Genomic DNA, 27,888 nt, shown 5'->3' on the forward strand with positions numbered 1-27,888 from the left:
CTGTAGGACTAGAAGGTGTTCTGAGCAAATTTGCCGATGACACTAAACTTGGAGGAGTCATGGACTCTTTGAGGGTAGAAAGGCCTTGCCGAGAGATCTGGACAGATTGGAGAGCTTGGCAATCACCAACCACATGAAGTTTAACAAGTGCCAGGCCCTGCACCTGGGATGGTGCAACCCTGGCTAAATGTGCAGACTGGGTGACAAGATGCTGGAGAGTAGCCCCGCAGAGAGGGATCTGGGGGTTGTGGTTGACAGCAAGTTGAATATGAGCCAGCAGTGTGCCCTGGCAGCCAGGAGGGCCAACTGTATCCTGGGGTACATCAAGCACGGCATTGCTAATCGGTCGAGGGAGGTGATTGTCCTGCTCTGCGCCTCTGTGCAGCCTCACTTCAAGCACTGTGTGTAGTTCTGGACACCACAGTACAAAAAGGACATGAAACTATTGGAGAGTGTCCAGAGACGGGCTACAAAGATGAAGGGCCTAGAGGAGAAGATGTACGAGGAGTGGCTGAGGTCACTTGGCCTGTTCAGCCTGGAAAAGAGGAGGCTGAGGGGAGACCTCATTGCAGTCTACAGCTTCCTCACGATGGGGAGCGGAGGGGAAGGTGCTGATCTATTCTCTTTAATCACCAGTGATAGGACCCACGGGAATGGTGTTAAACTGAGGCAGGAGAGGTTCAGGCTAGACATCAGGAAGAGGTTCTTCACTGAGAAGGTTGTCACACACTGGAACAGGCTACCCAGGGAAGCAGTCACTGCACCAAGCCTGTCAGAGTTTAATAAGCGATTGGACTGTGCACTTAGTCACATGGTTTGAATTTTTGGGTAGACTTGTGTGGTGCCAGGAAGTGGACTCGATGATCCTTATAGGTCCCTTCCAGCTCAGGAGATTCTATGATTCTATGGAGCCTCTGAGCACCAGTTTTCCTGACCTCTTTTTCTTGCTGGGCTTCCCTGAAGCCTTGGCTTGGTCAGGACTGGCTCTTCTGGCTCCCCAGCCAGGGCAGCTTTGGAAAGCAGTGGAAAATTTCACTTTCTGACCCTGGGCTTCTGGAGGGGACCCACAGGTGGCTCCTACACGCAGGTTGAGCTTCTCAATCCACCTGGAAAAGAAGCAGAAGGCCAGAGAAGGGAAGGGGTGAGGGAAAAGGCAAAACCATGTGGGTGTGGTTTGCTTTAAAGCCCAGCCAGGTTGCTCAGGGCTTCACATGAGTGGGCTTTGAATACCTGCCCACCCCAGCTCCTCACTGCTTTCCTTATGCCAAGCAGGCCCAGGCTATTTTCCTCTTTGCACCTCTATTTCCCTCTTAATGCCTCTAATGTCCCTGTGTCCCCAGTGTGGCAGGGCTGGCTGTCCCCCTGCAACACTCACCGGCGCAGGGGAAGGAGCTGGCAGTCGCAGTGGAAAGGCACGTCCCTCAGGTTGAGGATTTCCAGCCCCGTGAAGTTGCTCATGGCGGGGATGTTGCTCATGGTGTTGTTCTCCAGGTGGAGGCTTTTGATCTTGGCTCCAAGGCCAGCAAAGGCACCAGGGGAGACCTGCAACGAAGCAAGGGCGAGTCAAGAGGGTCCTTGTGGAGGGGAGCAAACCACTGCTGGGAACTGGGGACAGCTTGGAGCAAGCTCCAGCCAAGCCTGAGGAACTTTCTGGTCCCACTCGGGCTGTGGAGCATCTCCCGAAGCTTTGGAAGCTGAGGGACACCCAGGGGACAAACGTCCCTACTGGGGCCTGGGCCACGGTCACACATACCTGCTTCAGACCCATGTTGTCCAGGTAGAGGTGCTGCAGGGTGCTGGCCACGGGCAAGAAGGCACTGTCCCCTATGTGCCTGATGGGGTTCTGGGACAGCTTCAGCTCGCTCAGGGCAGGCAGGCCCCTCAGGGAGGCTGTGGGCACCTCTGCCAGAAGGTTCCTCTCCAGGTGCAGCTTCTCCAGCATCTTGGTGGGAGCCAGGGCACCGGGGGCAATGCTCCTGATGGTGTTCCCAGCAAGGTAGAGCTCACGCAGCCCCACCAGGCCGGCCAGGTCACCCTCAGCCAGCTCCCTGATGGTGTTGTGCTGCAGGTAGAGGGAGAAGAGGTTGGGCAGGAGCCGGAAGGCTCCTGGGGGCACCCGTGTGAAGGCGTTGTGGTCCAGGTGCAGGTAGGCAAGCCGTGGGGCCCCCTGGAAGGCAGCAGGCGCCAGGGCGGAGAGGCGGTTGTCGGAGAGGTAGAGGTAGACTAAGTTCTTCAGCCCCAGCAGTGCCCTGGGGCGCAGCTCCTCGATGCCACAGTGCTGCAGGTGGAGGGACACCAGCTCTTCCAGGCCGGGGAAGGCGCCCGGGGGCACCGTCCTGAAGGCATTTCGGCGCAGGTCAAGGAGACGGGTGTCCCCGGGGAAGCCACGGGGGATTTCCCGCAGGGCTTGGTTCTCGCAGTTGGCGTGGTGGAAGTCAGGGGAGCAGGAGCAGCCCAGGGGGCACTGCATGCTCCGAGGTACCCCCAGCCTCACTGAGGGCATGGTGGGACTGGGGGAAGGTGGCTGGGGGAGGCCACACCTCATCTCGGGGGGCCGCAGGGAGTCAAGGGACCGGCCACGGAGGGCAGGGGGCTCGGTGCAGGTCCCCTCTGCCTGCACCCATGCTCGCCCCAACCAGCGGTGGAAGGGGAGCAGGAGGCAGGAGCAGAGCAAGGGGTTCCCAGCCAGGTTGACCTTCGCCAGCTGCTTGACCCCAGCCAAGGCGGGTAAGCCCCGCAGCTGGTTGTGGGACAGATCCAGCGCCCGCAGCTGGGGGCTGCGGGTGAAGGCATCGGGCGCCACATCCTGGAGGGCTGCGTGGTCCAGGAAGAGGTGCTTCAGGGAGGCCATGGCCACGGCCTCCTCGGACAGGTAGGTGATGGGGTTGTGGCCCAGGTCCAGCCGGGTGGCCTCGCTCAGCCGCGCCAGGGCTTCGCCGGGCAGCGCCTGCAGCTCGTTGTGGTCCAGGCTCAGCCGGTGCAGGGCGGGCAGGGCGGTGAAGGCCTCACTGCCCAGGACGTGGAGGGTGTTATGGGACAGCCGGAGCCACCTGAGGACCTGCAAGCCCTGGAAGACCATGTCTGGGAGGTAAACCAGGGCATTCTCCCTCAGGTCGAGGAGAGTGAGGGACCCCAGCCGGCTGAAAGCACCCGGCTGGATCTCCTCAATGTGGTTCTTCTTCAGAATGAGCTGCTGGAGGGAGGACAGCCCGTCCAGGGACTCCTGGTAGAGGACGGTGATGCTGTTGGAGGCCAGGTTGAGGTAGAGCAGCCGCCCCAGCCCCCGGAAAGCCCCTTCCTCCAACCTCTCCACCTTGCAGCGCTGCAGGTCCAAGTGCGTGAGGTATGGGGTGGGGAGGAAGGCTCCCACCGGGACCACCGTGAAGCTGTTGCCCCGAAGGTCCAGTTTCTTGGTGAGCTGCAGGTCACGCAAAGCACCACATTAACCTCAGGGGCTGCAACCCCTCCCCATCCCTGTCCTCCCCTGGCTCCTCACCCACCTCAGGGACGCTGCCAGGCACAGCCGTGAGGTTCCTGTTGAGGCACAGGACGTGGGCACGGAGGTTGTCGCAGACACAGGCTGCAGGACAGCGGGTGGCAGCCGCCCCCCCCAGCACCAAGGCCACGGCGAGCAGGAACAGCCCCATGGCGGGGGGCACCTGCAGCTGGGGAGAGGCAGCAGTGAGGGGCCATGGTGAGGGGCCAGGCTCCTGCGCTCTCCCTGATGGCATCTGCTGGTGACACTGGGGTATAGGGACCGTAGCCACAAGCCGGGATAGCCTCTTCTTCTAGCACTCACGGGGAATTGGCTTTGAGCAGGCACCCCCCCCTTACTGCTAGCATTGAATCGTCTCAATCCCTGTCGATCTCAGTCCTTCCACATCCAAAGCTCAGGTCTCATAAGGCACACAGGTTTAGCTACCCACGGCTCCCTGAGCTGCCACGCCGTGCCTGGAGCTAGCAGTTCCTGGCGTTTTGTGGGACAATGCTCGCCACTGTTAAGCTGCAGGAAGGAGCTGGTTGATTTTGGCCAGGAGGGAGCGAGCCCCTAGGGGAGGGGGTACCGGAGAGGGGCCGAGGCTGGGGTGAGCACAGGGGGAGGCAGCGGTGTCCTAGCACCCCCACGGTCTGGGGAGCAGCAGCAGCGGGGTCTAGCAAGACTCAAACGCATGGGTGCCTGTCCACTTGTTCCCCCCCCCCCCCTCCAGCTCACACCGGGATCACCTCTGACCAAGACGATGTCCCCAGCGCTGCCCGCAGCTGGAAAGTTGCTGCTGCCTGGCATGTCCCAGTCCCACGCACCTTGGGGGGGTCCCACTGTGGGTTCCTGGTCCTCAGGAGATGGCAAAGGAGGAGGGAAAGCTGCTGCTCGGTCCAGTGGCTGCCCAGTTTCTGCGCCTTCCCTGTGCCTGCACCGGTATTTATAGGAGCGAGCGCTCCAAGAGTAAGCACTGGGCCCCTTTGTGGCACTTTTTCCCCTCAGGGCTGGCTGAATGCCAGAAGTACAGGAGGAGGAGGGGGAGGAATGGGAAAATATCGCTGGAGAAGGGAAGCCATCCAGGCATTGCATCACCTCTGTCGCAGGACGACCAATGTTGAGCAGCTGAAGCGAGTGGGAAATTTGAACTTGCCATTTTCTGTCGCCGTCTGCTTACAGCACCATAAATGTGGGTGCGTGGTGCCAAAAGGTGACATCCAGCCACTGGTGTGGGCACAGCAGTGAGGCCGAGAGAAAGGAAAGCTGCCACATTTGCCATCCCCAATTCTATTTATTTTTTCTGTTTTTGAAGAGGCCAGGGGCGACAGTGCCTGTGTGAAGTGTCATTTGCTTGCATGCGGCTATGGGGAGGGCTTTCATTTTCCTGTATGACTCATTATTTCATTTGGCTATGCATTTGACCCTGCAGCCCACAGGTCCCACATGGAGCAGATCTCCACGCTGCAGCCCGTGGAGGAGCCCCCGTTGGAGCAGGTGGATGTGGCCTGGAGGAGGCTGCGGCCCATGGAGAGCCACCGCAGGAGCAGGCCCCAGGCTGGAGCTGCAGCCCGTGGAGAGGAGCTCACGCAGGAGCAGGGGTCTGGGGGGAGCTGCTGCCCGTGGGGGACCCGTGCTGGAGCAGTTTGCCCCTGGGGGATGGACGAGGCTGAGCAACTGGCTGCCCAGCACAGAGGACGATGATCACCACAGCTACATGGGCAGCTGAAGGCTCTCCATCCCCTGCACCAAGGAGCCCCACAGCACCCACGTAAGCAGCCCCGTGAGTCTCAGCATGCTTCTGAGCTTGTCCTCACCCTCCAGCAGGCCAGCCAAGAGAGGGAGTTAGGAGAATACAATAACTCACTAACCTTTTAGAAAACAATTTGCTAACTTCTAGAAAAGGGGAAACTGAAAGGGGGAGTTAGAGGGAAGTAGAGAGAGTGCTGACAGCATGAACAAATTAGTTAAAGTAAGAAGCCTTGGGCCCCTTTACCAAGGTTAGTCTCCTAATAAGAGTGTGAGCCTATCTTAAGAACCAGGCAGAAACTGGTCCTAGGGATGGACAAGAGCCAAGGAGCAACTGAGTCTGTGCAAAGACAAGAGGTCAACTAGCAGTGACGAGGAAGAGTCAATCTTCATCCCCATGACCCCGTGGGAGGAGTTTATGGAAATGACTCCTTGGAATTAATCTTAATACAAAGCAGGGACAGGTTATGAATACATGTATGTATAGGCAAATTGTGAAACTTCAATATGTAACTCATTACTGCATAAAACCAAGGCAGGTTGCCGCATCAGCTGCACACAACTTCACCAGGACTCCCCTCCCTCCCCCATGCTGCCCAGTGCTGAATAAACATACCTACATACATGAACAGCTTTTACCCAAAGGCCAGCACCTCTCCCCCCAGAGCACTGCAGAGAGCTGCTTTCCTGAGGCTGCCGGAGCCAGCCACACCACCTCCCCCAACCCCCCCCTTCTCTCCACTCACCGTTATCTCACCTAGGCCCAGAACCTGGAGGAATTTAAGCAGAGAGCACAGGCACATTGGTCTTGCACATACCACAGTTTATTTCATCCAGTGCCCCACACCCTTTCTTTTCCATCAACGCTGCCTGCAAATCCTGCAAGTAAACACCAGCTTTTCCTGCATTTATGGCAACCATGAAGACCTCTGCCAGCTGTGGCAGATTGCTCCCCCCCCCCCCCCCCCAATTAATTAATTAGTATTAGACTAACTCCACATCATTAACTTCTCCTGACACTGGCACTATTTATGGTGTAGTCAAGTGTGAGGTCTGGTGAGGAAGGATGAATGATGAAGTCTCCTTCAGCTAAGAGCACGTAGGGAATGATCAGCCTTAGTAGAAGGAAAACTTTTTTTTTTTTTTTTTTTTTTCTTTTTTATGACCTAAAAAGAGATGTGTTGATTCTCAAAGGCTTGAAAGAAGGAGCAGAACCAGCTTCTGTCCTCAGAAGCAGCGCAGGTAGGTGCCACAAGCATGCACACAGATGAACAGTCCCCCACAGAGAGGTTTAGGGGCACCTGCTGCTACCCCTCCATGGCAAGAATTCAGCACAGCCCCAATTGTTTGTGCTCATACATGTGCACAGCCTTCAAACACGTGAACAGTGCACTGTTTTACCAAAGGGAGGAGAGGAGGGAGGAGAAAGGGAACACATATTCCACGGAGACTTCATGGATTGTATTCATTTCCAAACCCAGCCTATTTGACTAGGAAGAGAAGGGAAAGGGACAGGGAAAGAGGGAAACTACACAGGCAGTGACAGAAAAGCTACAATAAAAATATGCTTGCTCCCTTAAGCAATGGCCACCAGGGTCAGCCACACGACACAGACATTCCAAGCCACGGCAGCAGGGGAGTAGGATATTGAAATACGCGTCGGCCACACGGTGCCTTCAAGAAATGGACTCGGAAGAAGAAGCAAAGGGGAGCACACCTTGCCCCTCTGTGACCTGGCAGCAGCAGAAGGGGGTCAAGCACTCCCCTGGCCTGGAGAAGCAAGGGCAGCAGTAGCAGCGTAGCCTCCCCCCTGCACAGTGCTGGATGCTGTCAGGCAGGAGTCACAGTCTAATAAAATTAAATGGACAACGGGGTTGATCCTGATGAGAGCGCTCCTGGGCTCTTTGTTAGGCTTGGCACACCCTTGCCAATGCTACGGAAGTGGAAAAGGATTCTTCTTTTCAATTCATGCCGAGCTCAGAGCAGCACTGACTTAGTCTAGCGTAAGCATCTGCCCTGCAGAGCAGGGAGTCACTTCACAAGGAGTGGAATAAAAAAAAAAAAATTCAGCAGGATTTGTCCAAGTTTATGAAAGCAGAAGGAAGGACACACCTCCTACAGGGAGAATAAAAAAAAAAAAAAAAAAAAGGACAGCATGTCTGCATGGGCTCCAGGATCTTCTCCCACTATGCAGCTCCAAGTTCTCTGCTGATGACAGTCCTATGAGGAGGGAAGGGCACAGCAGCATCTCTTGCCTCTCACAGCTGGTGGAGGGTTTGCAAAAGCATGTGGCGAGCAAACGAACAGGAGTCAAGAGCACGGTTTGGTCTGTGGAAAGAAGAGAATTATTTAAAACAGCAAAGTTTAGAAATTGTTTTGTATCAGACACAATTTCAAATGCATTGGGCTTGCACGCTCCAAAAGCTACATCTTTTCCCCTCAGTTCTCTCTTCTTAAACCACTCCCTGACCTCTACACAGATCACTGCCTCCCATTCAGAGCATGGTGTAGAAAATTCTCTCTCCTGTTGCAGAGTCAGGAAGACAGCGTCCAAGAACCAGAATTTATTTCCACGGGTACAAAAATAGGCAGCAGTCTGCTCATCTGTGCAGCCCAGTGTCTCGTGTTTGGTAGCAGGAAGTGGCTGGGAAAGGAACCCCCGCCTTCCCTCCTTGCGATGGAACTTTCCATACACATTAATCATTTAGGGCCCCCAAAACACACAAGACGTGCCTGCTTATATTTGAATATTTACTCACCAAGTCCTCTGCTACCTTTGATCCGACAGCAACTCAGTCTCCGGAATTTTTTAAGTCTTCACAAAGAGGCAGTGTAACCTCCTGCTGTCCCTGCCCCTTAAGCCAAGAAACTTGACTGGGCTGCCTCTCACAGCACCTTAGAAACAGCTGCCAGAAACTGCAGCCCATGGGCAGAAAGCGCCTGGCACGGAGCGTGCAGTAGTGGGGTCCACCTCAGAGAGAATAAACTGATCCTTGAAACTAGACGAGGGAGCTACACGGTCACATGGGGGTAAAGGTGGGGTTAAATCTCCCCAGCATTCCCACCAGCTCCTGTTTCCATGAGCAGCACAAACTTCTAACCATCAGCACCCACCCATCAGGGAGTTTCCACTAAAGAATCGTAATCCAATGTCTTCCACTGCTCTGAGAATTAAAAAAAAAAAAAAAAAAAAAAAACTCCCCTCAAACCAACGCAACCTCTGTCACATGAGAACAGAAGTGCACATACATTCAGCATTTCCTCCTAAAGAACTGTAGGAAGGCACACGTGGATTCACAGCTTGTGTCCGAAAAAAGAAAAGGAGGACAGACAGCAGAGAAGATGGATACTGCTTACAGCCTGTACCCATGACCTTGTTATTTTGTGTGTAGAGAACACCACCACCACCACAAACTTCTGCAAAAGAAAGGAAGAGAACAACTACTCCAGAAGTAAGCCACTTGCAGCAAAAAGCAGGAGCGCTCTAGCCTTGGCATCTGTGAGAACCTCCCAGCTCAACAAGTTCACAAGATCTAATGGCAACCCTAAAGGAAATACCTAGAAAATATCACAGGAATGCATACCGGCTAACTGCAGCCAACTGACTCATGGGTTTGACAGTGTGGATGTAGATTTGCTGTAGGAATGGAGCTCACGGGAGCTCAGCAGATTACTAGATTAACCAGAGGTCTCATTTACAGTTCAGATGTCATTTGTTCTGATTCAATTCCAATCAACAACAAGAGGGCACAGGTTAATCAAGAAGCTATTTTAATTGGACTTTGGCGATCCTGAGCAGGCAAGTGCAAAGGATTTAACAGCTCTTCTCCTTGTTCCCTCAGGGAAAGCATTTTAAGAATTTATAAAACACAAAAGGTATATTGCTTGTATACACCTACTGTTAGCTTCATTACACTGCACAGGACGTAAGTTTCCTTGTGGTATCATCACACCCTGTCCAACTCACTTACTTTACTCCTCCACATACAGATGAAAAACATTTATTGGTATTTTGCAGGCCTGGAGCCTTGGACCAGTTTACACACACAAACACAGGGGGACAGTGTCCATTGCGTGCAGATTTTTTTTCCCAAAGGTTGCATAAGCTGAGCTACAAGGCTACTCCAGGCACTGCAGTCTGACATAAGCATTAGAAGGGCCAAAAGCAGTGAAGCAGAGCCCCCTTTAGTGTATTCTCCACTTCAAGGTGATTTAAATCCTGTTTGAAGTGGTTAGGTCTGATAGACAGTAAGCAGAACTAGTTTTGATCAAGCTGGCTCTGCATAATTAGCACTTGATAAAGAAGTAAGCCATTGCCTTCCTCAGCCTTTTTATTTTAAGGCTGGTATTGGATCCTTATGCTGTAGGTATACATTTGATCAGCAATGCCGCTATTAGCAGCAAAGGAAACAGCAGAAATCCTGTTAGCTGGACAACTCCACGTGGCAACTCCTGACGCTTCTTGCTTAAGCGTACAAAGATCAAGCTGGAGGTGTATTTGTTCAGTTGCTAAAGCACAGGACCACGGGCAGGTACAATGCCTAATTGCTAATCTGCTCAAGCCAAGAGGGGACATGAGATGAACTGTTCCACCCCAGGTGCCTGTAGGGTGGCATTTACACATGTCAGCAAGCTAGTTGCATAGTTTTGTTCTCCAAAACTCAGAGCAGCTGACTGCTAGACACACGCCACTACCATGCATCAGCTACCACAGCTTCAGCCGTACTACCGTCTGCAAAAATTCTTCTTCCCTTTCACAGCAGCCTGCTTCCAATCCTAGCAGAGTTAAGAAAGGACTGACTGCCAATATTTGACTGCATCCTTCTTGTCCATCTTTTGTACCAACCACAAAGTATTTATTTGATGTCCCTGCCCTTCAGCAGCACAAACTCTCAAGCTTCTGCATACTCCCACACCATGAAAATCAGGAAGGCTTGAGCCTTGTCCTATAACACCTTAAAAAGCTGTCCTGGCCCCATATGGCACATTGTCCATGATGAACCAAATTGCCACCAGATTCCAAATGGATTTCAGATGTCTGCTTTTTTTTTTTTGGCTAATTTGACAGTTCTGGACTGTTCCTCCCCTTGACTGCTGAATAGAAGTATTTATTTTTTCCTCTCTCAAGAAAAGTATTATTTGGGGTGTTTCTTCTAATTCAAATGCTGAAGTTCACACTGATTTAATCAAGATGATGGATGGTTCCCACAGCTGTTGGACTTGCTATGCTTTACAACATTAAAGAAACTAAAACGGTGTGATTCTATACCTGTACTAGAAGTAATATTAAACAGAAGCAGACAGTTAAAGCAGTTTCTTCAATACCTACACTCTCAAATTAGCTTTCAAAAAAAAAAAAAAAAAAATCACTAACCCTGTTGCTGTCACAGTAGCAACATTTTCTTCTAGTAACATACTTGGTCTTTGTGTTTTGTACTGTTCTGATGTGCTAGTGTTACAGTGTGACCAGGCAGGTAGAGCTCTACTTGCCCTCTTACTGCTTCATAGTCAGGTAGCTTGCCTGGCTCATTCCATCAAGATGCGTTGCTCTAAACCTTGCAAACTTCAGTAAGCAAGACAAAAGTAGAAACCTATGAAAAAATTAACCCTTTTTTTCAGAATAGATATTTCCTAGGTTCTAACAGAACAGTTGACCTGTAAACTAACTATTAATTCCCACTAACTCCCATGGAGAAGACTGCATTGACAGGTATGATACTCACTTTGTGACGAAAGCTGTGAGAACTGGAGCCAGGGATTTGGGGAAATAATCTTGCTGGACCATATGGTTCAAAGTCATAAGAATACCATAGAGGCTTGGGACAGTTTTGATCTTCTCTTCACTCTGGGAAAAAAAAAAAAAAAAAAAAAAAGGATAAGAAGACAAATCAAGCATCAGATAATCACTATTTTATCTAATTCACTATAGCTGAGAAAGGCTGAGAATCCTCTGTAGAATAAAGTGCTCCCATACTTTGTAGGAAATAAAATTGTACAGTGTTCCTCAAGACAAAAGGTAACCAACTCTATAACCTCCCAGCAACAGCATCTGAAATACAGCATGATCCAGAATATTCTAGTATATCTCAATTAGATATTAATCATTAATAGCATCAGCAATGGGGAAAAGGAAGTAACACATTCACAAGTGAAACAGACAAGTCTCAGAGGCTCTATCAAAATGTTCTTCTGTGGAATTTGACTTCATCAAGAATTGAGTTGCCTTAATTACACTATTTTTCTCCTGCATTATTCCATAGTTCATTTTTTTTTATACCACTTCCAGTTCTTTGTCAGTCTGCCTCCAGAACTTGATGCAGTATCCCCAGAACTGGTTTCACAATTATGAATAAGGCTAAGTTATTGTCATTCCTATTGCTGTTCCCCTGCTTACATGATAAGCAAGCTCTTCTTGCTCCTAACATGATGCTAACCTACATGCCCTACTTCTGAAGTTGTTTTCATTTATTTCTGCAGTACCATCCCACTAAAGCCCTCCACTCCGTAGACAGGATCTAGACCTGAATTCCTAGGCATATGACCTTATATTTCACGGTGCTAATAACAGCTGTTGCTCATGTGCTTCCACCTATGTGGGATGAAGTCCTGGAAGCTGCTCCTGCTCCAAATATGCCTAACTTATCAACAGTTCTCAGTACCACAGAGGACAAATAACTGGTTGGCTGATCCTCAAGGGCATTACTATCAATATCACTTCCTGGTCTGCAAATTCTGGAACACAAGTCTGTGTTTTGTGCTTCATGTTATTTTCCATACAGGGTAAGAGGTAGATGGTAGGCCCCAAAACAAGCATTCTGCAGAGCAGAAAGCCATCTTGGGTTCTGTAGACGTGAGAACTGGAACACATGTATCCAGCATGTCAACAACTTTCTGCTCCCTAAACTGAATATTACTGGAAGGAAATCCATAACCTAATTAAGAGTAGGCTGCTATAACATAAGTTATAGATATTCTGCTGTTTAAAAGTGTCTTGGTCCAAACTTCCATTCTCAGTTTCTAGGACTTCAGAAACATTGACCTCATAGGACAAGTTGGTAAAAGTACTTCTTAAATCTGCAGACAGAACCTCTCCCCAAGTCATCCCAGTGAAATTAAAGCTACAGGCAGTCTGACACAGTTTGCAGGTTTTCTACTGACCCTTCCACCCTTTCTCATGAGGAAGTTTATTCCATACGAAGATGTATTTGACACTGGTGAGGAGCAAAGACACTCCAAAGGATAAAATTTAATGCCACCGATCAAACATGAGTAGCTGGGTATTTGGTTTTCAGTCATGCTACCAGAAGATACTCTAAAGAACCATGCTAATTAGAAATATGTCTAGGAGTCTAATGTGCAATATTATTACAGACATCTGTAAGAATCCACAGTCCAGCAGCACAGACTCTCACATGACCCTCCCTACCTCCAGGGGATGATTGAGATTGCAGAGCACATTAAGCAGAAGAGGTAAAACGAGCTGACACCACCTTCATCCTAATGTGATCTTGCAATTTGCAATTTTTGCTGGTCCTGCAGACTTTCTATTGTCCCTGGGCATCAAGCATGCACAGGCACCCAGCTGCTTCCATGGCAACATAATTACCCACACCCAGCCAGTCTGGTCCTCAACAGCCCAAGCAGACCATAACTTAACTCTTTCCTGCTTCCTCACCTTAAGGAGTCCCATGTGGATCAAGAGTCTTGTGACAAACGCATCCGAATTAAATGTGGCAGAAGTGAAGGCTTTCCTCATCAAGGCATCTGAAGGAGAAACAAATGCATTGTGGTAAACATATGGGACCTCAGGGAATACAAGCTGTTGAAGGACTTTTGGGAGGTAACCTGCCTTAAGAACCTAGTTGTCTCTACAGGGACTAGGTAGAACCTTTGAAATTCAGACAGATAAAACCCAGTGCTTTAATATAATTAATATAAGGCCTGATACAAAGGCCTACACAGAAAAAAAATAAACCCCACACTGTTAAGTTTCTAATGCAATGCGACCTCAGTCTCATGCACCACAAAACACTCTCAGTGCCTTTGAACTTGCATGCACATGTGCATACATACACAAACAATTAGCTGAAATAGAGCAGCAAGAGCTAAAGCCTTGAAATTTTAAGGCCAGCAAGATTTCACCTCTCACTAGGAATCAAAAGGAATGAGAGAAGTTGTTCAGTTCCTTTATGGGCTCTCTTGGGCCTATATTCTGCTGTTAGCTATGGGCAAACCAGTGCTCTATCCTCTCTTGTCTACAAGGTAGACAAGGCACACATCTTGACTTCTGACTGTTCTGGTGTCTTGGAATGACAGAACCCACTGCAGCAGACTTCAGACAAGGTGTACATCCTGTGCTCTATTTTTTGTTGGAAACAACTCATAACAGGCATCAGACAAGGCCAGCACTCGCTCAGTGAAATGCTAACTGATTAGTTTTGGCTGGTTGGACCCACACGCAACTCCAGGGAACTCTATTATATTACTGTTGTATAGACAATACAGTTTCACCATGTTTATGTATTCCAAATGAATAAATTGCTAATTAAGCACTTTATTCTTTTGCAATAATTCAGGCTAAATGGCCTTAAAGATAATTGATCCAGTTCTTTTGCACAGTACTGATAGGTAACTCATGTACAGGAAAACCGTACTACTGGGGGGATTTAAAAAAAGATGAAAGACAGTGGTAACTTGCCCAGGAGTTGTTAAGAATTTCCATTTCTAAGTGAGAACATGAAGGGATATTATTAGTCCATGCAAAAAATCAGACCTAACTGGGTTGTAATATACAGTGAGGAACAGTCCCTTGCTGTATATGTCAACCTCTGTGCCTTGTCCCATGTTGTAATGCAAATCTTTGCTTCCTGAAGAGATTAAAGAGATTTCAGACTGATAAGAAATGACACTAAATAAGAGGCCTCTCTTTATACTATCTTAATAAGAAACTGGAAAGCTATTTCCTGCAAAATACTTTTTCAATGAACAGTCCTGAAAAAATGCTGACCATGGGACACAAAGCTAATGGCTATTGACAGGACAGCATCAAGAAGATGCAGGTAAGGGCAGCAAAGGTCCAATAAGACAGCAACTACAAGAGACACTCTTCACTAGGCTTTGGAAGCACAAAAGCTGCTAAGGTCAGAATGAGCTTCTACTTTCACTCTGTACAATAGCATGGCACAACTTGGTACTGTGTTATCTGGGCTTTCTTGCTGCCAGAGTCACAAAAATCAAGTGGCCTGGCCCCCAGAGGCCTTCCCTTGCATTGCATCTTGAAGTAGAGAAAGGCCCAGTCACCTGTTGTTTCATGCACAGCTGTTTTTACTGGGGCTTCATCTTTGAAGACTGAAGATATCCTTAAGAGAGCTGTAACTACTTTCTCTACATCAGATGTATCTGTCTGAAAAAGAAAAATAGAAATAAGTCAGGAGCCATTAAGTTAGCTGCTAGCCAGATACAGAAGATAGGTCTCTGCAAGGCAGTGACAAGAATTATGGCTTCCAGCTGACCGATATCAGTTGTTTTTTTCTTGGCCATACTACAAAGCATAAGCAACACTATGAAACTATGAAACAAAGTTACTGTGTAGAACCTCTGGTGCCAGTATAAGCATTAACCACATCAACAGCTTCCTTAATGCTCTTCAGGATCACTGGCAAGAAAATGCAAAGCTAGGACTCAGGAGAAGGTTATCACCTCTGGGAATTAAATGACGCCAAGAATCAAGTAGAGCAAAGCACTGTCTCACCAACCTGCTGAGCTATCAGCACAGAACACTTTGGTCCCAGTCGCAGCAGCTTCTCCGGTGACGGGAAAGCAAGGAACGTGGCAACATCCACAGGGGGAGATGGCACTGGAGTTGAATCCTGAAACAGGCAGAATCCATCTCAAGCTTACTCTTAGAAGCAAATAAATTGGTACAGTACCAAAGGTACATGTCTGACTCACAAAGGCACATCAGGTCTAAATTTGAGAACTAGTTGAAGCTGGAATGAGTCTAGTTGCAACAGCCACAATATGCTATCATGACTGTATGGCATTGCATATACAAGGTTCCCACCATTTTCTGGAGATGGGGAGACTCTGCCCATGTTTGTCACAATGGCTGCTCAGCCCTTCCCTCCACACATGTGCACATGGACAGTTTAATTAAACAAGTTTCCAAGTCACCCATTTTCTTTATTTCCTGTATGTTATCCTCCTGCTTGTTACCACAGAGCCAGTCCACGCAGGCAGGCATGCAAACTCCTGCCAGCACTTCAAGTTCAAACTCACTCTAGATCTCATTTCCTCCTTCGTTCTCCACCAGGCAAGGAGACTGAAGATAGCTTACCTGTGATTCAATTATCTTCTTAGGAGTCAGTGAGTCCTGTTCTCCCTGTCCTCTCTCCTTAAGCTGTTGCTGTTCTTCCTCCTCCTCTTCCTCCTCTTCTTCTTCTTCCTCTTCTTCCTCCTCTTCATCATCCTCCTCTTCCCCTTCATCATCACTAAGGTTTGAGAGTTTACATGTTACATCAATTACATACTTGCAATGCCTATACACTAGAACCCATCTTTTTTTTTTTTTTCCTTAAAGTACTAAAAAGCAGCCTCCCCCCACTCAAGTCTTGCTGCAAGAAGTACATCTCCACCTACAACAGATTATGAGGCCACCTCAGGCTTCAGTCACCCACTTGACAATGATGAGCAAAGAGCCAAGAACGCAGTCAATAACCAACACCGAGATAATTCCATTGATGAAAATGGGGTATGACACTTATCCTGCTTCGGGAATCCCTTAACGGTACTCGACACTGCACTCAAGCCAACATCCATGTGCAATGTTACAGTTCTTACTGTAAACTAGGAAGGTGAATGAAAATACTAATGAAAATTAATGGAACACTTCTAATTTAAACACTGGTGCCCTGCTTACCTCAAAGATCCCAGCACAGATGCCATATTAAAGCCTTCAAGGATCTCCTGCAGTTGCTCACATCCCTCTTCTCCCAGGCAGTTACCTAGATTTGTGGGGGGAAAGGGAGTAGACTTAAGAGATGCACACAATTTTGTTCTTGGGGAAGTTGTTATTGATTCTTGTCTATCTTATTTCTGAAATTGAACAGTTATCAGTCATTTCTACACAACCCCTTGGAGGCAGCAATGCAGAGGTCATTATCAAACAGCTGTTAAACAGATTTCAGAGGCATTACACAATGTTTGGAGACAGGCAAAAGCCTTAATTACTCAGTATGTCTTTGAGAAACTTCCTTCTAGGTCTATAAACAGTTCTAGGTCTCAGCAATCCATGGCCCAGCACCACTGAAATGCAGAGACCTAAGGTATGAATGGCAAAAAGCCAACAGTGATCAAAGTCTCCTATTCTTCCGCAGAGATGCACACCGAGGTTTTTAATTACATTTCTGAAATATCTGAGATCACATTGAACAATTTAACATTTTATTGAAAAGAGTTATGGGTATCAATTCAGTCTCTCCCTTACAAGACATACTGAAACTTTTTACCTTTAATAACTGACTGAGTTCATGGCATAACAAAGCTTCCAGGATCTAATCGCTTCCTGTCCCTGCGTCATCCAAGTTCAGCTACTCTCACGTTTCATTTTTTAAATGCTGAAAATTGCAAGACTAGCATAGGTGATACTGTCAACATTCTTCCTAGTGGTTTCTAGTTGGGATCAGACTAGACGTGCTTTTACCTAGCAAATTTACTTACCATTGAGATCCAGCTTCTCCAGCTCTGCCTTATCTTCAATAGCTTCAGCAACAGTCAGAGCCGCATCTCGTTTGATCTCACAGAAGGACAAATTCAGCTCCTAAGAAGCAAGATAACCTTTGTTTACCAGATTCCTGTAATACCTATTATCCCCGTAAGTTTCACATGCTCACAAGCTTTCTGGAAAGATTCTCATTTGAAGAGGTTCTCAGAAAAAGAAAAAAAAAAAAAAAAAGATTTTTCATTGGAAATAAAACAATAGGTATCTCTGCCTCTTAAGAGTAGTGTTTTGAGACATACCATCATTAAAAGCAGCACTACTGAAGTTAAGTGTTTAACTAAAAAAAGTCACGAAGACCGTGCCGTTATGAGTACACTACACCAGCAAAGCCCTGCTGCCAGTCACATGACTAAGTCAGCATTTACACACCAGCAAGTCTTGCTGAAGAAGGGTAGCTACTGCACTAAATGAACTGCACATTTGCCTTTCAACACTTACAGTGCACATTAAGACCTTCAAAAGAAGCTACAACTGGTACTACATCTGATAAAGACAGACAGCATAGAAACAGTGTGGACAGATGAGTAAGAGCACAGTTAATCAACTGCCAAGCACCATCCCCCACCATTCCACACTGAGTTCCATCAATCCTTTCCTGAGATGAGATTTAATATTAACAAAAGGGAAGTAGTCCTTGAACAGAATGAATCAGCTACTATTGCCTCATACTACTCTCCCTTAACCACTTCTGCTCTGGAAAAAAAAAAAAAAAAAGGATTTAATTTGTGACTGTTCACATAAACACTCCCATTAGAAATCTTTAGTTTTCCTGGGAGATTCAGAAATAAATTCCAGTGGAACCAGAAGAGGCCTGAGCAAAGGATCTCACACCACAAAGTACCTACGACTTTCTGTACCAGATTCACATACGTAGATAAATGTTAGCACTCAGCTAGATTTTTGTTTCTGACTGTAAGCTTTTAAGAGAAGGAATTGTGTTCAGCATCTGTCCCAGGGCAGTGGTGACCTGTGAGAGGTGTTTCTAGAGATTCTAGTTTACTTATACTACTGACTGGACTTAGGCCTGTCTAGAATGTTGTCAAATGCCAGTAATGTGCAAATACTGATAGGGAAGGCTATGGTACTGCCAAAAAAACTGAAAACATTTGGATCTTTGATACATACCCTAACATAGAAAGGCAACAAATGTATAAATAATGAAATGATTAAGAGATTACAAGGTGTTTATGAGGAGGGACGTTTCAGTGTGTTCTCGTGCCCCTCTGAGATTCTCAAAGCAGATATTATTTGTATTATCAGACTTCTTGAACAGCACTGGCTTCAAAACCATCAGGTGGAGCCTAAGCAGATCCCTGGTATGCCTCTGTGTAGAATAGTCTTAGCTGGGTGTGCTAATGCCTCTGACCTACAGGTTATTGCTTTGGTTATGAGCACAGAGCGGCACTGAGTTGAATCCCACCTTAAAATAATCAGTAGGAGAATGGACAGAAAACCAGGGAACTGGAAACACAGCATTTTCAAGAGATTCAAAGCTGAACAGCAGAAGGCAGTACCTTTAATTTATGAAGCCCTTCTTTAACAGCATCCGCAATAGCAACAGCACCCTTCGAACGCACCAGGCAGTCTCCAAAGTTGATCACTTCAATCTGCCGTAGCGACTTCAAAGTCTGCAACAGCACAAATTTGAAGGTATAGACATGCAAGTAATCAAGTGTCATATCACTCCTGGAAGGCCAACTTCCCCACCAACCCACATGTAGATGCTAACTAACTGTATCTGAAGAGACCAGGAGATAAGTGACAAACAAATTAATTGTTCGTAACAACCCACCTCTGCCATGGCCACAGCTCCTTTCTCCGTGAAGGTGTTGTCATTCAAATTTATAACCTTAAGCAGTGAGTTGATAGCAAAGGCCTGGGCCAGTGCTGTGATGCCAGGATGGTTGATTCCATTCTGTGGCATATGGACCTCTTCCAGAGTCCCAATGATCTGGGAAAGGATGAAGATGAATAAAAGACTGTTAGGAGACATACCCCAGCTCAAGAGTACAGTGCTCCACTCTTTAGGATTTGCTCAGAATTGTTTTCTTGCAACGTAAAAGTCCATTAGCTCTTCTGCACAGAATTATTTATCAGCAATTATACCACAAGTTTAAGTGAAACTGCAGGCTCACAGCAAGTGTCAGATTAATACAAAGCTGTGATTCCAAGAGTCCTGCTAGCATATCTGCTCTAGGTACCTCAAAGAGTTCCCTATCTGTGGTGTAACAACCCTCAGACAGACCAAGAAACATCACTAGATATGATACTTACCTCATTAAGACCTACACTTTCCCCTGAGACAAAAATGTAAGTCGACAGTGTCATCTAGAGAAAGCTAAACACCATTTAGAGCCCTCTCAGGATGATCCTGGCAAAATAAACAGGTTTCTTCTGCCAGATGACTGAACAACTAGCCAGAAAAACAACTGGTACCTGATCACCTGTTATTCCTACCACAGTGCCAGATAACCTCCATCAGCACAGAAGGAGAAGCAACAGGACCAACGGTAAATTACTCATGAGATATGTATTCCTCCCTCAACTTTACACAGCAGCTAGTTGTGTGTTTGGAAACTTAGGTCACAGAAACATTCAGTGATCAATTCTAATCACACTCAAAGACTGCAGTTTCTGCAGCAAAAAGCATTGTGATTGACAGTCAAAGTCAGTGAACAGACAGCCTGCCACTGCCTCCAAGTTGCTGCAAGCACTGTGCACGTTCTCTTTGACATTAGCACTTAAGCACACCTTGCTCCAACTTGCTGTCACAAAGCTCTGGTTTGGTACTTACCCCAAAAGCTTCAGCCAGGGCAGTGGCACCATCATTCTCCAGACGATTTCTGCCAGCCACAAATATTTTCAAAGCAAGAGGCTTGCCCTGGGCACTCGATTTCCTGTGACACTCTTTCAGAGCAGCTGCCAGTATCTACAGGAAGCACAAGTAGTTTATCCTACCTCAGCATCTCATTCTGAAGGAATCCAAATGTTTTCTATATCCAGCTCTCACGCAATACTTCATACATGCTGAAATAAACTTGCTTCTACAGTAGGGTATACAATAAAACTTACTACAACACTTGATTCATGAACAGGTAACGCATTGAGCTATATCTATTAACATTCAATTTGCGAATAGGTAAACATAGAGGGTCTTAGTGATAATGACAATGACAGTCAGTCCTGGTTTTCCTGCTTCATCCAACAGGCATCCTTCAGTGCTAGGCTTCGCAATACTGCTCTCTCACATCCAAGGACATTAGATCTCTTGACATGAAATCTAAGGTTTAGGATAGACCTGTTTTCCTATCCTAGAATAAGCTCATCTGTTTTTCCATTTCAGGAATTTATCAATATAAACACAGAGGGAAGGGATCTTGACGGACTGGAGAAGCGAGCCCACAAGAATCTCACCAACTTGAAAGGGAAATGCCACGTCCTAGGGAGGAATAGCACTATGCAACAGTATATGCTGGGGGCCAAATGGTGGCAAAATAGCTTGGCAGAGAAAAACCTGGGAGTCCTGGTGGGAGAGGAGTTGACCATGAGCTAGCAATATGTACTTGCAGCCAAGAAAGCCTACTGGCAGGCTTTGGGAGAAGGTGGTGTAAAGAAGACTGTCAGACACAAACATATCAGATAGATGCAGAGGAAATTCCACTTAAACACAGATAAATGCACACAACCCCTTTTTATTTTGAGGGTTGTTAAACACTGGGTTAGGTTATCCAGAGAGTCTGCAAAGTCTCCTTCATTTGAGATGTTCAAATCCTGACTAGACACAGCCCTGAGCAACCTGTTCCGATTGCTTGGGACAGGAGAGCTGGACTAGACAATCACCAAAGATCCCTTTCAGCCTCAACCATCCTGTGATTCTGTGTAGACAAGTCTGCAGCCAAGTCCTGGCTCTGACCTCATTCCCAATAAGAAGACAGCCCTCACCTTGCCACCACCAATGCCCATGCCACAGTTATTGAGCTTGAGTTCCTGCAGGGTGTAACACGCAGGGCTCTTCAGCAGCGCCTCGAAGCCACGCACACCGTCTGGCCCAAAGGCATTGTCACTCAGGTCAAGCTCCACCAGCTGGGCTCCAGCAGTGATGAGCGCGTCCCCCAAAGAGATCTGCAAGGAAACAGATGGCAGGGGTGGAAGGGAGGGAGCGGATTGACTCTTCCTGACAGCAGCACTGCAGCAGTAAGGTGAGCCAGTGATGCTGCAAAAAAAATCCACTTTGAAGACATTCTGCAAAGCTGCATGGGGAAATAGAACTTCACAGCTAAAGCCAGAGCAGAAGCTCTGCAAATGAAGCTGAAGATAACTGCAAGGCAGTCATCAAGAAGTATCCCATCTCTTCAGGTCAAATACACAATTTTCAAAGCGAGTTTCCCCTCTACGCTGCTTAAAGAAGTATTTTCTCATTCTGTTAAGTGCCTCATGTTCTTGCTCCACAGAGCTCAAGGCTCGGGGGTTGAGCTCTGTAATGCTCTTGGAAGAAACAGCCATATGGTTTTATTTAGAAAGCTTAGCTCCCATACTGCCTATCAGATCATGAAGATATCTTCCCCAGGGACAAGCTTCTTCACTGATAGAGAACTGCATTTGGCCTTTTATCAGCTCTTCCCCACCTTATACAGAAGCAGAGAAAAAAATCGCTTATGTATTCTGAGACACTTAGTGTTAACAGGATAGAGGAAAAACTCTGTGCTAACAAAGTCTCAAAAGCATACTCCCACAAAAAACATGACAGGTGAGAAAAGTTATATTAGTCAGAAGTCTCAGATCTAGTTTTTACTTACCAAAGCAGGAGGGATCTCAGATCTTAGCCTCCCAGTGAACATGTCACTCCAATGACACCTCTAAAATAAGAAACATACAGATGGAAACCATTAAAAATATGTAGGACAACACAGTTGTACAGAGGTTTACACATACAAGCTGCATTACATCACCGTGAACACCTTAATTTTGTCTGCCTTCCTCTGAGCTTGTCATTTGGTTGTGCTAAGGAGCTATGAGAACTGATGTTACAATTACTTCTCTTAGAAGGACGTAAAGCCACCAAAATGCATACTGTAAATAACATTATACAAGGATTGTTGCTTGCATTTGAGCTGGAATTCTTTTCCGCTGAGAAAATTACCAAAGGAAAAAACAGCAGGAAACTGAAGGATACATTAGGAACGTAGAGTTTACTAAGGTACGTGGCTCAACAAGCTGGACTTACTTGAAAAGCCACACTTGGGTGATTAACGTGAATCAGTGTTTCATATTCCTCTCCTACAAAGAACAGTGCCTCTAGCAGCACAGCATCCTCCTAACTTTAGGCTGGGACAGTAGTGGGGAAACATAGCTTTAACACCAAAAAACCTCCTGGTGCATTTCCTCCATTATTTCTTCATTATTCAGGCATTATATGAAGCCTTGTTGTCCAAAATATCTGAGCCAGCTTTTCCATTAGAACTTAAGTTTTGTTGCCACAGGTCTTTGTTTGTAAATAAGATCTGTAGATGCTGCCTCTGCAAAGAGACTCTTCCTTGCACAGCTTCCCAGCTTTAAGATTGGAAGCCTTCTGAACAGGAAGCGTTAGGAATGCAGGAAGTGCTCCCACTATCCTAAAGTCTTCAAGTTCTGCCATTTCCATATGGTTGTTCCTAACACTGGAAGAACGAAGCAAGCTTTTGGGTTAACTCAAGGCAGGCTATGGCAAGAGTACAGATAGGCCTTTGGTATTTCTACAGCACTTCTTCCCCTTCCACCACCACCCACGTGAGGGTCTCACCTTGAGCTCTGATTTCTTCTCCAGGGCTTTGGCAATAACCTTTGCTGCCTCCACACCCACCGTGTTGCCTTCCAGACGCAGTGCTTCCAGGCCATCAAATTCCTCAATTTGTTTGATCACTTCTTCGGCTAGAAAGAGCACAAAGTCTTGTTGGCTTTTTAACTACCATCTTAGGTGCCGCAGTAACACACTGATGCAGCAATACTTGGTCAGTTCTACCCTTAGCAAAAAGAGCTGAGCAACGCTATCTGAAAGAATCCCGAGACAGCAACGGAGAACTGAACTAAAGTGTCAGGTCACTAGAGAGACAGTTCTCCATTCACCATCCTTTTTCATAATTTATTACTAGTTCTATTATCACAAAGCCATTCTCATATTTGCAAAAGTAAGTTTGATTCCTCTGCCATTCAGCACATTATAGATGTATGCACTCCCAAACTAAGGCACAAGGACTAAGCTAAAAGCTAACAGCAATCAGCACCCCATCAACAGGATCAGGTTCGCACTGACTGGAAAAATACATGTCTGGTCAGCAAACATTGCAAGGCAGAACAATTTGACTAAAGTCTTCCTATGCAAGACAAGGGAGAAGGTTCTCCCCTGTCACTGGCACTTGTTGTCATTCTCAAACTCCAAATCCTTTCCCCACAGCTCAGTGGCTTCGCACTATTAAAATGGCATATAAAAAGCACCACCTTCGGAGTCGATAGCAGAGGTACACGGCACAACGAATAATATCTCTGAAGAACATGCTGTTTCTTCACGTGGCAGAAACGCTGCTCTAAATATATACACTTATTCTACTGATATTTACCACACTGCCTGTCACTGTAAGACATTTTTAACTGGGAAACATACACACCAGCTAGAGAAACATCCCAGGAAAAATAAAACAAACATGACAACACCACAATAACAAGCCTAACAGATCAGAATTTGGAAAGAAAAGGGACTACAGCAGAAGACTAGTGTATCAGCCCATTCCTTGATGCAGGTCTTTGAAACATCTACTTGCTCTGAGTGCGATCATGAACCTGCTTCCTGTGTGTAAAAGGAGCACTAACTCTTAATGCACAGTGATTGTCAAAAGCACTGGGAGAGAGCATCAAGAAAATAACTACACGTGAAAAAGCCAAACCCCAATTCCCTCAGCTGTAGCGCTGCCAGGGTACCAGGTCAAAGCAGGGTACAAGAAGGGAAGGAAATGTCTCTATCAGAAGCAGCTGTAGCCACATAACCCTTGTATCACACCTAATATTATGACAACTTGGCCACACAGGACAAGTGGGAGGTTTACCACAAGACTTTAGAATGGCAGGGAGACACTTCCCAAACACAAAGATATTTTCTCTTACCATCTTCAGCTGTATTCAGTTTAAGGCTCTGGCCTTTGAAGCTCAACTGTCCGCCACCCACTTTGGTTTTGGCAAGTGACTCCGCTAGCTTGGTGATGTCTTCTGATGCCATTTTTCTGCTTTCCCAATGTTAAGAGCTGTCAATTAAAAGAAACTGTCAACACAAACTAGAAAACATAATCTGCATTAATAATCATCCTTATTTAAACATTAATGTGTTTTTTGTTCCCGAGATATCTAAGTGAGCTTTCAGCATCGTTAGTGTTTTCCCCAAAGCTCTCAACAGCCAGGCTAGATTAGCATTTCAAAGCCCACCAGACAGTGTTGATTCTTCCAATACTGAAGTGACTTGGGTTTTGTTGGAGTTGTTACACTTCATAAATAACAAGTAGCTAAAACCACTGACTATGACCACATTAAGACGCGAGTCTTGCGTGCAACACTTCCACAATTAAAATGTAACATTCCTCTCTCTCCCCAAACCACATCCCTTAATTATACATGCTGCACGTTTCTCCTGTTCTCTAAACCAAGCTAGAGCAAACACAACAGTTTTTCCTTTTCAGCGATAAATCCCGCAGTGCCCACATCAGCAGTTCCACAACCACTTAGCTGCTGAAAAATCACGAGCGTTGTACACAAAGCTCTCTTATGGGTTCTCTTTCTCTGCAGATGTCCCACAGTTTTATCACATGCAGGATGATCCTACACTGACAACAGATTACTGAATGTTTCACTTTGAGGCCACCCATACCTAGTTGCACCATTATTTAATGAACACCATCCACTGTGTGAAGTGTCTGGCCTCCATTCACCCAGCAGGACAAACAGAGCATGGTTTTTGGTTGCGCCTCCAGTGGGATAAGAGCCTACATGCAACTAGTGCTTAGAAGCGACATAAAAACAGACTTCATGTGTCAGAAAGGGATGAAAATCCTTTTCCTACAACAACACAAAACTGGACCCTTCCATTCTTGTCAGACTTCAAAGCGGACCCATAATTACGCAGCTCTTTACGCTCAACAGCACTGGTTTTAAAACACCCCCTAAATGAAAGCTGTACATCCACCCGTTACTCCTGCTACCTAGCTGTGAAGAATTTGCCTTCAGTTCCCCCAGGGTAGAGCTTCTCTTCAGCTTTCATTAACCCTCGTATTGCTTCTGGACACAGTAAAAGCCATCTCCACGGACCGCCAACGCCATCTTTTTAGGTTGGCTGCTCTCTCAGGTAGGTGCTACCAACCAGAAGATGCTCCAGTAACTTACTGCTCTTCTTCTAGGTCACAGACACCGTGCTGATGGACACTCCTGACCCCCGATAGTCCATCAAGGAGGAAAGGATGCCCTCCTGTCCACGAAGTCCTTACGTTATGGGAATAAACGATGGATAAGGTCCAGAGATCCGTTCACCCGGTTCATTTCTCAACCTCAGAGCAGCTCATCGCCCTCCTGTGAGGATCCTGGGCGCCCTGCAGGTGCGCTCACACCCTCGGCTCCTCCTTCCCTTAAACCCCCGCGCACTTTCCCCTTAGGCTCTGCCTCTTTCCCGTCCTCATTTCACCACACCGGCTCGCCGCCACATCCTGAGGCGCGCGTTACCGCACCCCGCCGGCCCCAACCAGGCGAACCTACCAGCGCCCGGCCCGCCGCCGCCTCTCCCACGAGAAAAGCCTTGAAAAAAGAAAAAAAAAAAAATAGACAAAAAGCCAATTAGCACACCGGGAGCTACAAACACGACCCGAGGAGCCCCATCTCCCCTCACGGCCCCCCCCCTCCGTTAACGGCCGCCCCCCCCCCCCCGCCCCGTCACCTCCGCGCGCCGCCGGCCCAGGCCCCCTCGCGCCGCCGCTGCCGTTGCCGGAGAGGGCGGGGGCGGGGGGAGGCGGAGGATTTGAAAGCCGGCAGTTGGGGCCCCGCCGCCGCCGTTGGCCGCCCGCGCCGCCGCGTCGCAACGGCCCGCCCCTCGCCCGGCGCCTGCGCGAGGCCGCGGGGCACGCTGGGATGTGTAGTTCGGGGGGGGGGACATTGCTCCATCTCTTTGGAGAAATAAACAGGATCATATCAAATATATCCAATTCCCTTCTCTGTCTTTCTCCCAAATATCAGCTGAGCCAAAGGGGCAAGAATAAAGCCTTTAATTGTAGATGCAGCTGTACTGGAATGAAAGTGTACTTTGCCATTACAGCATAGATTGATACATTAATTCTCCCTAAAAGAATAGCTTTAGAAATTAAAGTCAATTTTATGACACTGCAGATATTTTATAATATAGATTTTTGGCATTTTGACTCTGCTGAATATGTACACCCAAGACCTAGATATCTGTGCTTCCAAATTATGAGAATCTTCATGTTAGCCACAGAGGAAAGGTGTCATTTTATGAGCGGGGCAACATCTGCTGGGTTATGACCTTACAGGTCAGCCCTCAGTACAACAGGCAAAGGAAATTGGGGCAGGGGGAAGTATAATGTGACATTCCATGGGGAAATTCAGTCTTGAAAATTAATGTTCTTGAATTAAAAAAATAGTGCTTATTCCAGTATAGCTCCTGATTGTGTATAGGGTTTGGTTTTGTTCCTCTTTCTCCATGGCTTCTCCTAAGCCTTCTTGTTCTCATCCAGCTGCAGTGCTTTTCTAGTCTTTCAGATGTTGAACTCCAAGAGCAGGGTTGGAGGCTTCTTGGGCTCTCTGACTCACTTGATGCTTCATGGCTCCGTGATGCTGCCAGCCCTGTGTGATCCAACATCAGGTCTCTCTGGGTTTACTTTTCCCACCAGGCTAGCACCACCTTTCTTCTGCCCAAAGCCACCCCTCAACTGGGATTGTCATTTAATGAACATTTTGCCCAGCAGCTTCTACAGTGGAGGCCCAGCTTGCTTGGACTCTACCCATTGTCATGGTGTCAATATCTAAAAATAAGTAGTAACAAATTCACTGAACAGGTAACAAAAATGAACACAGCTGTATCCACAAATAACAGTAATCTTTGTATCGTACCAGAGAGCATAATGAATACCTTAAAAAAAAAATAAAAAAAATATTTTAAAAAAAAGTATATTATTGTGATTAAATATTGTGAAAATAAGTAGGACAATATTCTCCAATGTCATATGGTACATTATACAATTTACAGCCTATATGTCATGAATTATCAGTTTATTGTGTTGACAGGGCTGCCAGAAGCCAATCCTACTCGGTATAATCAAGTCTTTCCTTTTCCAATTACAATGTTTTAAGTACTAAGGATTTTTAATACATTTTAGATGATACCTTCTACCTGCATCTGAATATTGTCTGAGTTGCTTAGCTGCAAATCATAAGTGACACTGTTTTGGGTCATGGTAAATAGAGGATTGAGAGGCTGAAGAGTAAACAGGATCTTGGTTACATTTAAAAAGAGGGGATAATTTAAACGTGTGTCAGTCTGGAAACTATGATCTGACAGGAGACAGAAGCCTTCAGGGAGAGGAGAACCTATCCTATCAAGGGAGTCTGCGTTGGGAGCTGAGCATAAAGCTCATTTCAGAGGGATATTTGAAGTTGATGGCATTGCAGCTGGGCAGGGATGCATGAAACCTTTTTTTAAGGTGATCTGTGTACCTCTGTGTTCACAGCCTTTTCCCGTGACAACATAACTTGTGGTGCCCATCTCCTGCTTCCCCCGATAACTCACCTGCTGGGGTTCTCCAGCGTGGGGTATTGTGGCGGTACAATCCACTTTCTGGAAATACTGAAAGATTTGAAATGAGAA

The 27,888-nt window shown here is 46.9% G+C and overlaps 2 protein-coding genes across 4 annotated transcripts; both read right to left on the reverse strand.

The window, feature by feature from the left end:
* Nucleotides 1–895: 895 nt before the first annotated feature.
* Nucleotides 896–3,647, reverse strand: CHADL (chondroadherin like). Its single transcript, XM_032207569.1, has 4 exons — nt 3,501–3,647; nt 1,754–3,418; nt 1,376–1,542; nt 896–1,106 (listed from the first exon to the last, which is right to left on the reverse strand). Exons 1-4 carry the CDS (start codon nt 3,645–3,647, stop codon nt 896–898), a joined length of 2,190 nt encoding a protein of 729 aa, XP_032063460.1.
* Nucleotides 3,648–7,348: 3,701 nt separating this feature from the next.
* Nucleotides 7,349–26,053, reverse strand: RANGAP1 (Ran GTPase activating protein 1). Of its 3 annotated transcripts, XM_032207262.1 has the most exons (17): nt 25,948–26,053; nt 25,770–25,808; nt 24,138–24,274; nt 22,783–22,910; nt 21,800–21,859; nt 20,946–21,125; nt 19,798–19,932; nt 18,796–18,954; nt 18,518–18,631; nt 16,943–17,042; nt 16,143–16,227; nt 15,561–15,714; nt 14,980–15,093; nt 14,525–14,627; nt 12,900–12,988; nt 10,948–11,069; nt 7,349–7,552 (listed from the first exon to the last, which is right to left on the reverse strand). In XM_032207262.1, exons 3-17 carry the CDS (start codon nt 24,247–24,249, stop codon nt 7,483–7,485), a joined length of 1,725 nt encoding a protein of 574 aa, XP_032063153.1. In that variant the 5' UTR covers nt 24,250–24,274; nt 25,770–25,808; nt 25,948–26,053; the 3' UTR covers nt 7,349–7,482. The 3 variants fall into 3 exon arrangements, with proteins under 3 accessions (XP_032063153.1, XP_032063166.1, XP_032063158.1); XM_032207275.1 differs by lacking the exon at nt 25,770–25,808; XM_032207267.1 differs by lacking the exons at nt 25,770–25,808; nt 25,948–26,053 and adding an exon at nt 25,404–25,510.
* Between the last annotated feature and the right edge of the window lie 1,835 nt (nt 26,054–27,888).

The sequence above is a fragment of the Aythya fuligula genome, chromosome 1, assembly GCF_009819795.1.
Source record: "Aythya fuligula isolate bAytFul2 chromosome 1, bAytFul2.pri, whole genome shotgun sequence".
NCBI classification, from domain to species: domain Eukaryota; kingdom Metazoa; phylum Chordata; class Aves; order Anseriformes; family Anatidae; genus Aythya; species Aythya fuligula.

Excerpts from the sequence above, each read along its gene's own strand:
- RANGAP1 (XM_032207275.1), bottom strand. The coding sequence starts at position 24,249 with ATGGCATCAGAAGACATCACCAAGCTAGCGGAGTCACTTGCCAAAACC. Across the intron at positions 16,228-16,942 it reads GGAGAAGCTGGATCTCAATG|GTAACTGCCTGGGAGAAGAG; the intron begins GTAAGTAAATTT and ends CCACAAATCTAG. Across the intron at positions 14,628-14,979 it reads CTGTGCTGATAGCTCAGCAG|ACAGATACATCTGATGTAGA; the intron begins GTTGGTGAGACA and ends TTTCTTTTTCAG.
- CHADL (XM_032207569.1), bottom strand. The coding sequence starts at position 3,647 with ATGGGGCTGTTCCTGCTCGCCGTGGCCTTGGTGCTGGGGGGGGCGGCT. Across the intron at positions 3,419-3,500 it reads TGCCTGGCAGCGTCCCTGAG|CTCACCAAGAAACTGGACCT; the intron begins GTGGGTGAGGAG and ends CGTGACCTGCAG. Across the intron at positions 1,107-1,375 it reads CAGCTCCTTCCCCTGCGCCG|GTGGATTGAGAAGCTCAACC; the intron begins GTGAGTGTTGCA and ends CTTCTTTTCCAG.